Source organism: Euleptes europaea, chromosome 11 (genome assembly GCF_029931775.1).
Source record: "Euleptes europaea isolate rEulEur1 chromosome 11, rEulEur1.hap1, whole genome shotgun sequence".
Classification (NCBI taxonomy): Eukaryota; Metazoa; Chordata; class Lepidosauria; order Squamata; family Sphaerodactylidae; genus Euleptes; species Euleptes europaea.
This window is the reverse complement of record NC_079322.1, coordinates 6,473,781-6,489,741: the sequence shown is the minus strand read 5'-3', so window position 1 is coordinate 6,489,741 and position 15,961 is coordinate 6,473,781. Positions and strand designations below refer to the sequence as shown.

The window sequence follows — 15,961 nt, the reverse complement described above, 5'->3', positions numbered from 1 at the left end:
TTGCCCGCGCCCCCCGGCCCTTCTGCCTCCGACGTGCGCTTGCGGGAGGGGAGGGGAGGGGAGGGCAGCCTAACCCCTCCTCCCGTCCGGCCGGGCCCCCGTCCCTCGCCCGCCTCCCCGCGGGGTTTTCGAGGGTCGCGGGGGGCGGGGCGGGGCGGGCGCCTCCCCTGGGCCTGGCCGCCGGGAGCCCCTCCCTCTCTCCCTCCCTGGCCGGGCGCCCGGGCCGTCGGCGGGGGCGCTATAAGGGCCGTCGGCGGGCGGCTGTCGGCGGGCACGGGGATGAGCGGCAGCCACCGACGGCAGCCCCCCGGCGGCGCGGGCCCTTGGCCGCCCAGCAGCGCCCGCGAGGCGCCCTCCATGGCCGTCTATTGCAGCGAGGCCTTCGGCGTCTACCCGCCCGCGGCCGCCGGACCGTCGGGGCCGCGAGCGCCGGGCGCCGCCTACGCGCTGGGCGACTACGCGGCGGCGGCGGCGGGGGGCGCCCAGCTGTGGGGCGTGGGCGGCGGCGGCGCTGCCTACGGGCCGGGGGCCGTCGGGGCGTCGGGGGCCCCGTCCCTGGCGCCCTACGGGGCGGGGGGCGTCGGGGCGGGGGCGCCGGAGGTGGGCTGGCTGGGCGTGGCGGGGCCGGAGGAGCTGCTGCGGCTGGTGCGGCCGCCCTACTCGTACTCGGCGCTGATCGCCATGGCCATCCAGAGCGCGCCCGGCCGCCGCCTCACCCTCCGCCGCATCTACGAGTTCGTGGCCGACGCCTTCCCCTTCTACCGGCGCAGCAGGGCCGGCTGGCAGAACTCCATCCGACACAACCTCTCGCTCAACGACTGCTTCCGCAAGGTGCCCCGCGACGACGACGACCCCGGTGCGTGCACGGGACGGGGCCGGCGCCCAAAACCGGGTCTCTGTCCCCCCCCCCCACTCAGCATCAGTGTCACTTGCACGCAGCTTTAAGATGCATATCTCAAAGCTGACATACCTGGGCGCGGGGGGCGGGGGCTCGCCTTGTTGCATTGGAGTGAATACTGTAGCATCGCCTCTTTGCGCCCATCTGTGCGCCGGCGATGGTTTTAGAGCTTTAACAACTTTGCGGGGGAGGGGTGTGGATGTAGACATTTTGCAGCCCCTCCAGCCCCCCCCCCTTCTCCTTCATCAGCCCCTGCCGTGCTCCAGGCCTAAAGGCTTCGGGCACGCGCCCTCGAGGACTCCACCGGGTGGGCTGGGACCGCCAGACGAAGGCAGCCTTGGCAAACGATACCTTTAATTTTTTTTTTTAGTGTTAATACAGGGCTCTAAATGGCTTTTTTTTTTTGCACCCAATTCCTTTGCCAACCAGTGAGATAGCTGTATAATGTGCAATCCGTATTTTATTATAATCTTCTTTTAATTACTGCTTTGAGAATTTACTTGACCACAAAAAAGCAGAATGCAGAGTCCCTAAGTAAATAAATGATATTGAAGCGTGATTGGGAAAAAATGGATGACAGACAGGTCAAATTGTCTGGCCTAATCTGAAGCGAAACGATTCCCACTAGAAGCATTTATATCTACAATCTTCTAAAAAATATTAACCTGTTTTACAGCAGAGACACACCAACGGCCCCCTTCGTCTGCACGCAGTAGACAGAAGCACAGGCGTACCAGCTGCGCGCCCCCTCGCCCCACCCGGGCCAGCTCTCCTGGGGCTTGGCAGTGCAATTCTGAGCAGAGTTGGGTCTCTGATAGGTATCTCTGTGCTTGGGATCCCGCTGTACCTGAGGATCTATTAAAGATCCAACCAATAATCTCAGTGTGGAGTCTGCTGCAGCTGGACCCAGTGACGCCCACAAGCATTGGGTAGCTTTAAACGGAGATCAGACGGATTTGTGGAAGATTCGGAATGTCAATGGAGCCATGGAGAAAACATTTTTTTCCCAGAAAAAAAGGCAAAATTTTGGGGGAAATTATAATATATAATCCTTACTTTCCGGTCAAACCTAAATAACTGATGTAACCAGATGAAACGCATCATTTATAACTTAGCATATACAATTGTTCTATTTGACATATTAATGGAACTGATTTTGCATAATCAAAATTGTAGGTATACCCATGAATTGAGAAAGAGTGGTAAACTTGCACACCCCTGTGCTACACAATGCATTTGCCATCTGAGAGGTGGGGGGGGGAGTTGAAGGGATAAAACAAATTTTGGGGTAAACAGAAACTCTTGTGGTCACATTGGGTAAGCACTAACTCCATACTTGGATGCTACGCTAAACTTTATAATATTGAAAACTCTGAACTCTTCAATCATTATCGTTCTATTATAGCCCTATGAATTGTTGTCAATATTATTTACATCTGAACAAAAGCAATTCTTGAAAATGTTGGATATGCCTACAGTATAGCAGTTCTGTTTTCTGTGCTCCCAAAAATTACCCAATATTTCCACTGGAAAAATTGAAAAAGTCCCCCAGACCTTTCATGCTGTATATTTGGAATGAGTAAAATTCTTTGTAAGACAAGGTTTTTCTCTCTCAAAAAGAGAAAATATCCCATAAGATTTTTTTTCAGGGCTCCCAATTTTTTTGCCATTTTTTCCCCATTGGAAAACTTGAGAGTCTTCAAAATTTTCCATGTGGTCCATTTTGAGTTAAACCCCTTGCTATAAAAAGCATTTTACTTATTCTAAAGGAGAAAATATATCATACGGGATTTTTTTCAGTGCCTCACCAAATTTTCCCATCAGAAAAATGGGGGGGGGGGTTCCCTTGGGAGAACAAATAAGGAACCCCTCCCCAACACCACCCTGAATTCCCCCCGCACCCCGGCTTTCCCATCTCTGTGAAGGGTCGGCCGCCGCTGCCGCCTCAGAGGCAGACAGCAAACCTCCGAGCTCCAATTTGGAGCGGGGCCTTGAGGGGGAGGCCCCTGCGCCTTGGCGGTTGGCTGGACCAGATGGACCCTCACGGGTTTATTTTCACAGGGCTCTTCATAATGCCCGCTTGCTGTTGATTTGTGGTGACAAAGATGCGCTTTGTACAAAGTACCGGTTTTCAGTATATTTTTGAGAGGGGGGAATGTGAGCAAGGGAGAAGGTGGCCCTACGAAAACCTCAGCTTGCTTGTAGGCCATGGACAGAGAATGCAGACATTTTACTTAGGCACGGGTTGTTTGCGTGGCGATTACCCACCCCCTGACTACTTCGGGGCTTCGTTTGTCTTTCCCGACCAAATGGAAATTATTAACTCTTGAGAGCCAAGAACACGACTGACAGAACTGCAGCCTCCTTCCCCACTGGAGGGTCGCCGTGTCCAGGGCCGTCTTCACCTGCATTTTCAGAGCGTGCTGGGCCGTCGTACCCTTTTGTGGGCACCGTTGCTGGGATGCCAAGGAGCACATCCAGTTTCAGGGCAGGACCTCCCTCTCCACTTGTGGGAGATGATGACGGCCTCCCCTTTGGTGAGGCTTCTGAGCCTCTCTTTTGCTATTTCAGCTAACCGCTGATCCTTGCTAACACAGAAATGGCATCTGTGCATGTGAATTAGCGGGCGGGACAGTGGAGGTGAGGTGACCAGGAAACCAGCCCTGGCCAGAACGCTCATTCGCGTGTACACATTACAAACCAATTTGAAGCAAGAACCATTCTAAACCTTGCTTGTGAAGAGACTGATAAAATCTTTATTGCATAGCCTCCGCAAGAGGCTTTGGACCGTTCAGGTCTTCTTTGTTTTATAATGGTTCACTTTTCTACAAATGTACATACGCTGCTGCTCCTTAACCCTGCTGAATACAGAAGAAGTAAAATCCAAAAGCAGAAGCCATGTAATTATTTGCAAGCACTTCATTGGCTGCCACTTAGTTGCCAGAGTCCAGTCAAGGTGCTGGTTATTATCTGCCTGGGACCTGGATTCCAATCGAACCACCTCTCCTTTTGCGTTCCTCTGGATTTGCCCCGTCATTGGGACGGGGCCTTTGGAAGAGCCCGTCCTGTAGATGAGAACAGTCTGCCACAGACGGCGCCTGAGCCTTTCCATTGTAGCATCTGCCTGGTAGAACCACTTCACCGTAGGAAGCCTGTGCCGGGAGCCCCCGAGCTTCTGCCCTGCACAGGGCCTTTTCATAAATTGGGCTGTTGTTTTTAATATTGTTGCATAGCTGTTTTATTGCTGTTCATTCGTTTTAAATACTTTACTTGTAATCTACTTCGAGTTGTCTTCAGAAAGGTAGTATGCTGCTAATTAAAAGGAATTGGTTGTTTAAAACCAGCCCAAAACAACACAACTTTTTCTCAAGCGCGGACTGCTAAAAAACAACCCCCTCCAAGGGGAGGGAGTTTCTCAGGCCATCCTCTTCAGTTCTTGGGGGGGGGGGCTGGCATAGGCTGGTGTCAGATAGTGCCTTTGGCATGCTGGCTGGGGGCGGGGGGGGGCAACTCTGGCTTGGGAAATTCCTGGGGGTCTGGGGAGGTCCCTGTAGAGAGGGGGGGCTGAGCAGGAGAGAAGCTCGGGGGTAGAATGCCATCGAGTCTGCCCTCCAAAGCAGCCATTTCCTCCAGGAGAACTGATCTCTGTGGCCAGGAGATCAGTTGTCATTCTGGGAGCGCTCCAGACCCCAGTAACACAACATGCTGAGCAAAAAGCAAAAAATACAAGCCAAACTCCAAAAATTTTAATACCAAAGGGAAAATATAGTGCTGCTTATAGTAACAATATTGCAGGTTAATATTTGGGTGATGCACTAAATAAAGAGTCGGCCAAATTGTCATTTTATTGCCCAGTGAAATTTCCCAGGTTCTTTTTCTCTAGTTGAAGTATCTCTTTTTTTATCAGCTAAATTCTGGCATTCCTAAAGTAAACAAAACCATTGGCAAATTCAGATGCTTGCACACTGTATTGTGTTTTGGTTGGTCTTGACAATGATGTAGCTTTTTGGATTTTACCTGCAGCTGCCTATTTTTTTCAATGACAAAACGAAGACCCACCTCGCATTTTCTGCTAGTTGATCTTTTAGCCAGGGATGGTGTAGTATGAACCGTCAAAACAGCTGGACCAGGGCAATTATCCTGGTATCTTTGTTGTTAGTGTAACATTCTTTTATTGGGCTCTGAGCTGGATGGGGACCTCATGCAATGAATAATTTCTGATAGCAAATATGGAAGACAGAACCAGAACTCTGATCGGGGCCGGCACATGGTCCGGAGAGAACCCTTACTACCAAAAGAACAAGAGTGTGCCTTCCGTGTCATGGTTTCTCCTGTCTGTTCTGCTCCTGGCAAAGTTTTGGGCGGTCTCTCTCCGTTTCTCATCCAGAGAGCTATTGCGGTTACCGCCGGCTCCCCTAAGGCAGTCAAGGGATTGACGGTCAGGTTCTGCCAGAGGAAGCCTTGGCAGAGGGGGGTCCGAGGCCTTGCTGGAGGTATTCCAGCTGTTGTGATGCCGCGCGGCTCCTTTAATTTAAGCAGGGGCATTACTGCAGAATGTGATTTCGGGTATCCTACAAAAAAGGAACTGGCAGAAAGGTTAGACTCTCCCCCTGGGGTGATGGCAATATGAAGAAAATCTATCCTAAAGATGGAATTCTGTTGCTAACCTTTTTTAAAAAAAATCATTTGATGAAGAGATCTGTTGAACTTGAAAGACTGTGCTGTGTTTGTTTCGGTTCATCTTCAAAAAAGATATTTCATGGTTTTTGTTTTTGGGTGATGCAAACAAATGCCCGTGTAAATACTTTCTGTTGCCCAAACTTGCCGGGCTCTGCCGTAGCCCCCTTTCTATACTCTCCAGTTCAGCCTTATTTACTTAAACCACTGCACTGATTTAAGTATTAGCAGTTCAGACTTTGACAGACTTCCCATTCTGGATTCCTGACATGTGCTCAGGTTGCAGAGGGAGACCAGGAGAGTCAAAGGTGACCAAAGCTGTGAAGTTGTGGCAATTGTAACACAAACCGCCCAGCATACCCAGGGACCTCTGCTAAGTGACAGACTGGGAAAAATGTCCGGCACTTGAAGGCAGAAAGGGGCATTTTATTTCCTGAAGCTTCAGCTTTGGAGAAGGTCACCAGATGCTCTCATCTGAAAAGCAAAGGCTAGGCTCAGAGGTGTCATTTGCTGTGGGAAGTGTCTGTTATTCAACATCTTTGGGATATTGACGAAACTGATGCCAAGCACACATGTCCATGAAATCTGGTGCAACCTTGTTAATTGGCAAAATTAATGGACAGAATTGTAGTATCAGATCCCAGCATGATGCTGTTTGATCATTTGACTGCCATGTTTCATCCTCAGCACAGATGCCTTCAGGAAACTTTTGTGCCTCTGGCACAAGGGCACATCTTCTGAAATTGTTCTGCTTTGTGTCTACCCTTGCTGGGTGCTGAACATGCACCCGTGTATAAGGAAGGTTTTTTTTTCTGGAGGAGTGGCGGTAATGCTCTGAAATGACGCAGTGTTCTCTTGATGGCACCTCAGCATGCCCTGTGCCAGTTGCCACTGTGGCTTCCCTCTTTTCTGTTTACATCCCTCCGGGAGACCAGGGTGACAGTGATTTGTTGGGAAATGGGGGGGAATAGTTGCCTCCACTGTTTTTACTCCTTGGTGACTTTGGTGGACAGCACCCGGTGTAGGGGTCCATTGATTCTACTCAAAGGAATAATTGTTTATTTAATGAAAACATAACTTCCTTCAGAATCCCCCAAATAATTGATCAAATAACTTCTTGAAATGCAGAATAATCAACTAAGAATGATAATTGGCCGACAGCCTTAATTTATACATATATGTATATGGATGGCCCAGACTAGCTGGCTCTCATCAGATCTCGGAAGCTAAGCAGGGTCGGCCCTGGTTAGTACTTGGATGGGAGACCACCCAAGAAGTCCAGGGTTGCTATGCAGAGGCAGGCAGTGGAAAACCCCTGAGGGGTTGCCAAAAGCCAGCTGCAGCTCGACTGCCCTTCTCACTACCACCAGTTATCCTTAGTTTTTCTAGTTACAGCTGCCTTGATTTTTGGAGGGATGTCAGTCAGATCAAACACAAACTTTGGGATAGGGTAGAAGGTATTTAAATTCATATTTGGGAAGCATGTGATTCTGCTGTTTGCAGGTAATTATTCCTTTTTAAAAAAAAACCTTTTCTCTGTCATTGTTCAGGAAAGGGGAACTACTGGACCTTGGACCCAAACTGTGAAAAAATGTTTGACAACGGGAATTTCCGCCGCAAGCGCAAGAGGCGCTCAGAGAGCAGCGTGCCCAGAGGGGCCTCTCCTGCTTCTTCGGCCTTAGGGTTTTTGAAGACTGAGGACCGGCCGCCCAGCACTTCCACTCCAGGGAAGCCAAGCCCGGGGAGTCCTTCCCCTGAGCGGCAGCCCCCGGCCCCCATGAGGGAACACTCCAGAAGTGCCTCTCCCCCGCTGATGGTCTCGCCCGCGCCCAGCTGCCTCGGCCCCTTCTTCAGCGGCATGAACTCGCTGAGCGGTGGAGGAGGCCGCCCAACAGGGAGCCTCGGCAGCGAGCTCCATCCCAGAAGCTTGTCTGCTGGGCCTCTGAGCGCGGGCAGTTTCACGCCTTCCAGCAGCTCCTCACAGGAAGTCCCTCCTACAGAGCAGCTGCAGCGGGTTTCAGGTCCCACCGGTGCCTACTACAGCCCTTTACACCCTGGCAGTGGCAGCCAGGCCGGCCAGTACAACCACTTGTATAACTTCACCGTTAGCAGCCTCATCTATGCTCGGGAGGGCACTGAAGTGTAGGGCGCTGGCGAGGTCGAGGTCGACTTGATCTCCAGAGGAGGCAAGAAGGCGGTCGGGCTTTTTGGACATCCCTGAAGACCAGGCCTTTCTTCTTCATGCAAGCCCCCTTTCAGGGTTTTTCCAAGAACAAAAACGCCGTTGCAATGTGATCTACGAAAAAATGCACAAACTGCAATGCTGCAAGCGAGGGCCGTGTGAGGGTGAGATTTTAAAAGCGTTTAATGTTGAGGTTAGATTTAATTGTTAACAGCCGGAAAGAGGACCAAGTGTATAAAATTAGCCACGGAAGCACATTTTCTAATTTTTATTTTTTTTTGGCGGGGGGAGTGGAGTTCAGCCTCCGTTTACAAGCATTTGCGTGTCAAGCAAAACAGATGAAAACGTTTGATGAAGTGCCTTGAATGACACAATCCAGATAGCTTTGTCAACAATCACCTCTTGAAACGACTCCCAGAGCTGTGGGCCCAGCTTATGACCCACGGATCCTTTTCTTGATGCGGCCTGCCATGCGCTTGAGTCGCTGTGACCGTGGGGCCTGCATCTGACTCGGTGAGTGGCCAGCTGTGCAGACTGTGGTAGACCAAAGAGTGCCGGGGGGGGGTGGGGTGTCCTTCCAGCAAAAGCCCTGGACGACTTTTGTGGGACTTTGTGGGGCAAAGCTTTGGCATCCACTCGTGTGTTGGGTGGCTGCAAGAGTGCTTCCATGGGAAGGGGGTTCCCTCACAATCAGCGGCCCCGGAGCCCCCCAGCTGTTCGGAAGAGGACACTCCGCTCGGAACTGCAGGTCAAGGGGATTGCACACCACAGCAAAAACTCACAGGAAGGCAGAACGGGAAGCACATCGTGGAGGAGGTGTCCGTTGTGCTCTTTCTTCCCACGTGTGGCTCTGGAAGCATTCAGTTGCCCCCCCCCCCTCGCAGCCTTTGTACTTGATCTCGGTACCAAAGACACCGTTTTAGCAAGAGAACAATATCTTGCATCTCTGTGATAGTCCACTATGTAAATTTATTTTACACCAGTATATATTTGTAAATCTTGGATCTGTACTTATTTAAATGTTTTGGTAACATTTTAATGGTTTTTGCCATATTTTGGTTGTCTTTTAAGGAAATGTTGGGAATAAAAATTGCAAAGTTGTTACTTTTATTTCTTCACTTTCTGGGTTTCTTTTTTCTTTGCAGTTAATGAGTTGTGTGGTTTAGAAAAGCTGGAGTGCTGCAGTAACCCCAGTTAAGTGTGTTTCCTGGAACTCTGACTGCAGATTTCTCCACAAACCCTGTGGAAATGAGCAGGGGCAGTTCTTGCCTGTCTCTCGTTCATTTCGGTGGGGGGGACTTCTGGCAGATTGCGCCCCTTTTTCTCCATCACTTCCGTTCAGTGACTAGAGCTTTGCCACGCCCTGCAGGCTTCACTGCAGCTTCTCAGTTGAGGAAGTTTGGGGGGGGGGTTGTGGACAGACTTGCTCCTCCCAGTGCTGGGAAATGGGTGGCCCTGGGCCAGCAAGCCTCAGACTGAATGGCTGATTCACAGTTTCTTGGAAGCAGGATAAGCTGAATAAAAACTCATATTCTGGAGGCCAACAAACTCTGTGGCAGTTGACCCTCTTAAGCATAGTTCTGCAATCCTAATCCTATGACATTGCTTATTGGATGTCCCATCCTGTTGATTGCTTTGGCTTGCGCTGCACAATTCGCCTTGAATCTCAGTGAAAAAGGCGGAATATCAATAACATACATAAATAATCCAAACTAAATTCTTCCTTTTCCTTGCAGAGGAGCATTGTCGTCGAAAAGGGTTAATCTCAGATTTCTGAGATAATTTCACTCCATGTCACTTGCATCTCATCCTTGGGACCAATACTAATTATTTAGTTATTTAGATATTTTTCTCCCCAAAGCAGTTTACAGCATCACTCTCTTTTCTTCCATAGTATTTTTTCAACGGGCTGGTATATAAATAAAACACTGTTAATCTTTTCTGTCGTCTCATAAGAACTGCGCTGCTGTCTGAAACAGGAGTTTTATCTGTTCCAAATTGACCAAAGAATAACACATGGCATTCCTCACAAGTTAAAAAAATATGCAGTAGGTACATATGAAGCTGCCTTATACTGAATCAGACTCTTGGTTCATCAAGGTCAGTATTGTCTATTCAGACTAGCAGCTGTTCTCCAGGGTCAGGTCTTTCACATCACTTATAGCCTGGTCCTTTTAACTGGAGATGCCGGGGATTGAACCTGGGACCTTCTGCATGCCAAGCAGAGGCTCTGCCACTGAGCCACAGTCCCTCCTCAAATGCCTTATGCTGAATCAGACCCTTGGTCCACCAAAGTCAGTACTGTCTGCTCAGACTGGCAGCGGCTCTCCAGGGTCTTAGGCAGAGAAAGTTCTTTCACATCACCTACTACTTCATACTTCTACCTGGAGATGCTGTGGACTGATCCTGGGATCTTCTGCATGCCAAGATGATGTTCTGACACTGAGTCATGGCTCCTTCCCACTCATCCCGATCAACTTCGAGCCAGAAATGCCCTATTTTATTGGGGGGGGGGGCAGCATCCTTTTACTACTTTCATGGATTATGGGGAAATAGTAACTCTCCCCTTCTGTTCATAATGTTAACAAAGGTTTTCCGCTATATTACTATTAAATATGTTCTCGGTTGCCAAACAGGTTGGATGAGAAGGAGGTGAGACCAAGATTGAAAAATACAGGGGGAAGGGGAATTAATGTGGAGTGGGGAAACCAACCCAGTTCTCCAGATTAAAGTCTACTGTTCCAAACCACTGCTCTTAACCACTACACTACGCTGGCTCTTAACAACTCTGACCCCCACACAGAAGTTGCTAACAGTAAGTGTGTATACAGTGCTGAAAAAAGGCAGACATGTGGGCACCCCAATACCATGCAGCTAGGACAATACCAGTCTGGTGTGCAATCCAAGCTGGTTGTCAGCTGCCTCACAGCAATCTGTGTAGTGGGTGCCCAAATGCCCATGACAGAGAGTGCAGACAGGGATCTCATCATGCATCCTCCTCACCTGGGATGAGTACGTGAGAACAGCATGGATTTGTTCCTAACAGGTCCTGACAGGCCAACCTCGTTTCCTTCTCTGATCGCGTGACGAGCTTACTGGATCGTGGGAATGCTGTCAACATGGTTTACCTTGATTTCAATAAAGCTTTTGACAGAGTCCCACATGGTGATCTGATAGGTAAGCTGGAGCACTGCAGACGGGACTCTAGGATAGTTAGATGGAGAGGGGACTGGTAGGAGAACCACACTCCAAAGAGTAGTTATCAAAGGCATTTCATTTGATTGGAGGGAGGTGTCCAGTGGGGTGCCACAGGGCTCGTTTCTGGGCCTGTTAATTTTTCATATTTTTATTAATTATCTGGCTGACAGGGTGAAGGGACTACTCATTAAGTTTGCAAATGACACCAAATTAGGAGGAGTAGCAAACAATATAGAATTCATTGAGAACTGAACACACTGGGACAGTGGGTGGATGTGAACAAGATGTAATTCAACAAGGATAAGTGCAGAATCCTACATCTGTAACAAAAATGAGGAACACACATACTAGATGGGGGATACACTTCTGGGTAGCAGTGTGTGTGAACAAGATCCAGGGGTATGGGTGGACTGAAAGCTAAATATGAGCAGTCAGATGCAGCATTAAAAAAGGTTAATGCAGTCTTGGGGGTTTATCAATAGGGGCATAACATCCAAATAAGAAAAGCCATGCTGGATCAGAGCATGGTCCATCAAGTTCAGCAGTCTGTTCACACAGTAGCCAACCGGGTGCCTCTAGGAAGTCCACAAACAAGACAACTGCAGCAGCATTATGCTGCCTGTGTTCCACAGCACCTCATATAATACACATGCTCCCCTGATCCTGGAGAGAATAGGTATGCATCATGACTAGTGTCCATTGTAACTAGTAGCCATGAATACCCCTCTCCATAAAAATGTCCACTCCCCTCTTAAAGCCTACCAAGTTGGCAGCCATCACCCCATCCTGGGGCAGGGAGTTCCGCAATTTAACTATGTGTTGTGTGAAGACATATTTCCTTTTATCTGTTTTGAATCTCTCACCCTCCAGCTTCAGCAGATAACTCCGTGTTCTAGTATTATGAGAGAGGGAGAAAAGCTTCTCCCTGTCCCCTCTCTCCATAACATGCATAATTTTCTAGATCTCTATCATGTCTCCCCTTAACTGCCTTCTTTCCAAGCTAAACAGCCCTAAGGCAGTTGCATTTTAGCTGCTCCTCACAGGGCAATTGCTCTAGCCTCTTGATCATTCTGGTTGCGCTTTTCTGCACCTTCTCAGGCTCTGCAATATCCTTTTTTAGGTGTGGTGTCCAGAACAGACCAGGTGTGGTGTCCAGAACACAGTATTCCAAATGTGGTCTCACCACAGATTTGTACAAGGGCAGTATGATAGCAGCAGTTTTATTCTCTATTCCTTGTCTAATTATGGCCAGCATGGAATCCACTACCACTCCAAGATTACTTTCTTGGTCTGTTGCTGCCAGCACAGTGTGTATGTGAACTTAAGATTTTTGCCCCAATATGGATCACTTTACACTTGCTCACACTGAATCTCATTTGGTGTTTTAATGCCCATTCCTCCAGTTTGAAGAGGGTTTGAAGAGATCCTTTTGGAGTTCTTCACAGTCTGGTTTTGTTTTAACTACTCTAAATAATTTGTTTTAACCACTCTAAATAAAACTTGGCCACCTTGCTGTTCACCCCCAATTCCAGGTCATTGATGAACAGGTTGAAAAGCTCCGGTCCCAACATGGATCCCTGAGGATCCAACATGGACCCCACTGCTCACATCCCTCCATTGTGAGACCATTGATTCCTACTCTCTGCTTCCTATTTTCCAGCCAGCTCTCAATCCATAAGAGGACTTATCCTCTTATCCCATGACTATGAAGTTTGCTTAGCAGTCTTCGGTGGGGGACTTTGTCAAAAGCCTTTTGGAAATCCAAATACACAATGCCCACAGGCTCATTCCTGTCCACATGCTTACTGATGCTTTCAAAAAACTCTAAAACCTTAGTGAGACAGGACCTACCTGTACAGAAGCCATGTTGGGTTTTGCTCAGCAGGACTTGCCCTTCTGTATGCTTGACAATTCTATCTTTAATAATGCTTTCTATCAATTTACTGGCCTGTAATTTCCAGGGTCCCCCCCCCCCCGCCGGAACCTTTTTTAGAAATGGTTGTTACATTGGCCATTCTCCAGTCCTCTGGTACAGAGGTTGATCTAAGGGACATGTTACATATCATTGGACATGTTACATATCATACTCTGAGCCTGGCTTTGGCCTGGAAGAGCGGGGTAACAAATGGAAATAATAAATAAATAAATACTGTTGGAAGCTCCCCTGTGCCCGACTTGGTTGGGAAAGGGCGGGGTATAAATTGAATAAAAAAATAATAATAATAAATAAATTGTTAGAAGTTCAGCAATTTCCCATTTGAATTCTTGAAGAACTCTAGGATGAATACCAACTGGTCCCTGTCACCTGTTAGTTTGCAGTTTGTCTAGATGTTCTAGGACTTCCTGCCTTGTTACCACTATTTGACCCAGTTCCTCATTCTCCTCTCCCCAAAACCTCTACCCTATATCTTCAACAGTGAAGACAAATGAGAAGAATTGTTTTCCTATGGGGAATGGAGACAACCCCTTTGGGACCCCATACAATTGGACCCCCTGATCCAATCTTCACCAAACTTACCACTGATATCCTTAGCAGTACCTAACGTCTGCCATTTGTGATTGGCACTTTAACCTCATGGAGGCTCGGGCAGGGCTCTCTGAAACAGAGGTTAGCATGGCCATAATGTTCACGGCTCCTGATTTCTCTCACCTACCGGGAGGCTCTTGCCACAACCCTCCTGTGAAGATTTCTTTCTGGATTGGAGTGTATTTTATAAGGGAGTCCTGTCCTCACCAGCCACGAAACTGTAATAAGCCGTGGCAGAACAGATCCATGCCATCTTCCTCTGTTGCTCAATTAAGTGGTTCTTTTATGCAACAGGCTGCCTTCTCCAATCTGAGCAAGGGCACTGCTAGGCTGAGGTAACATTAATTATTTTTCCGCTTGTCGGATCCTATGAAAAGGATGTGAAAACGGCCTGTTTATGAAAGACAGCGGGCAAAGGCTGTGAGCTGATTATGTCAAACATATTCAAAGCTTCCTCTGCATCGAGGATTGTGATCAACAAAGCATAGCCCACACCTGCACTCATTCTCCATGGTTTGAGGTGGTTGGACCATGGAGGAAAAGAAAGATTATATTAACCCTTTGGGGGAAACAAAGTTTTCCTGCCATTTGAGGGATATAAGCCCTGTTGTCTTTATGCTTATTTTATGCCCTCCAGTGTTTTACAGAGGAAAATATGGCCACTTGTGTAAAATATGGCCACTGATTCTTAGCATGAGTGTGTGCACATATACACCACATATGCATATATGAAGACACATCAGGAAAACAAGTTCCCAAAGGACCTTTAGAGAGAAAACAATGTATAGGTTGCTCATATGTTACCATGAGGATCCAATAATTGAAGATTGGGGGGTGGGTTGGAATGCAGGTCTGACGTGGGTGGAAGTACCAGGCCAGAGAAATCACTTTGTTCTTGAGAAACACTCTGGCCCCACACAGCAAAATGTTGAGGGTGACATTCAGATGGAGAAAGAAATTGGAGAAACAGCAGAAGAAGAAGAGTTGGTTTTTATATGCTGACTTTCTCTACCACTTAAGGGAGAATCAAACCAGCTTACAATCATCTTCCCTTCCCCTCCCTTGAGAGGCAGGTGGGGCTGAGAGAGCCCTGAGAGAGCTGTGACCAGCCCGAGGTCACCCGCTGGCTTCATGCATAGGAGTGGGGAAACCAACCCAGTTCACCAGATTAGAGTCTGCCGCTCATGTGGAGGAGTGGGGAATCAAACCCAGTTGTCCAGATTAGAGCCCACTGCTCTTAACCACATGGGCTCTCTAGTAAGAGGTGAGTTCAGTAATAGTAAGAGGTGAGTTCAGCTACCCTCATGACTGGGTCAGTGCCTCACGGAGGCTGCCCTCCCCCCCAGGTCTTCCAATCTATACAGCAAGAACCACACCAGCTGTCCTGCAAGAAGCATATTTAAGGGAAATGACTTTACGGGGCCACAACTCAAAAGATGTTCTTGTCTTTCTCACTGCTTGATTTGAAGGGGCTTTGTACTGGAGAGAGCAAGAAATGTCCATATTGGTTAACACCATCTAGACAGAGGACAGGGGCTTGGAGCTTCTCACAGAGAGAAAGAGACCAGCATCGCACAAAATGCGAACTTCAGATATTCAACTTAATATTCAACTGCCCTTGGCTATTACTGTCTATGCATTCCAATTCTTTACTTTGGAAAATAAGAGTAAAAACTAGTTCAGTTTTACACCAATGAAGTACCTGTTTACTTTAGTACCAAAAAGTTCCTAGAGCTGACCTAATGGATGTCATCAAACAATTAGGACATTTGGGCTAATGCTCTGAGGTGGTATGGAAGCTAGGTGACTATGACTGGCAATGTCTCTGGGAGCCACCACCCTTCGACAAAGGGAGAAGCTGATTCTATCCCCCCCCCCAAGACAAAGAGCCCCTGCCCCCATTCCTAGAAGTCCGAATGGGCTTAATTGTCATGTTTTCCAAACAGATGTGGAAGGGGCTCACCCTCCATCCTTACAGAATACTCTGTACAGAATACAGAATACAGACCCCAAAGAATATCCTTGCAGGCCCCAAGGATCTTTGCACCCCAACGTGAGCAATGCTGTCATATGGAACATATATCACAAATCAGGACAGTCTAAGAGGATGCTAGTATGGGTTATCAGTCAGAGTCAGCAAAGTTATAAAGGGCAAGGAGGCTCTCTCTAAAATGTGAAAAGTCTTGTCCAGATGAGAACAACAAAAAGGAACACAAATTCTGGCTAAACAGGGAGAACAAAAACAGAATTTAAGGAGCAAGCAGCAAGAACAAAGCTACGGGGGCATTTGGGCCATTTGATCACAGTGGAGAGATGGGCAGAGAACTTGTAGACACTCTGGATGACTTCTTTGTATCAGTCCTCCTCACTGCGGAAGATCTTTGCTAGATACCCATACCAGAAAAGTTTGGAAAGAAGAATCAAGTAGAGGTGACACCAGATGAAGTTCATGGCTGATAGGTATGTTGTTGAGAATCCC

General features: G+C 48.2%; 1 protein-coding gene across 1 annotated transcript; it reads left to right on the top strand.

Annotated features, from left to right (window-relative positions):
* The first annotated feature begins 279 nt into the window (after nucleotides 1-279).
* On the top strand, nucleotides 280-7,721 carry FOXI3 (forkhead box I3). The gene is made up of 2 exons (XM_056857810.1): nucleotides 280-856; nucleotides 7,126-7,721. The coding sequence occupies exons 1-2, from the start codon at nucleotides 280-282 to the stop codon at nucleotides 7,719-7,721; spliced, it is 1,173 nt and encodes a 390-aa protein (XP_056713788.1).
* Nucleotides 7,722-15,961: the final 8,240 nt, after the last annotated feature.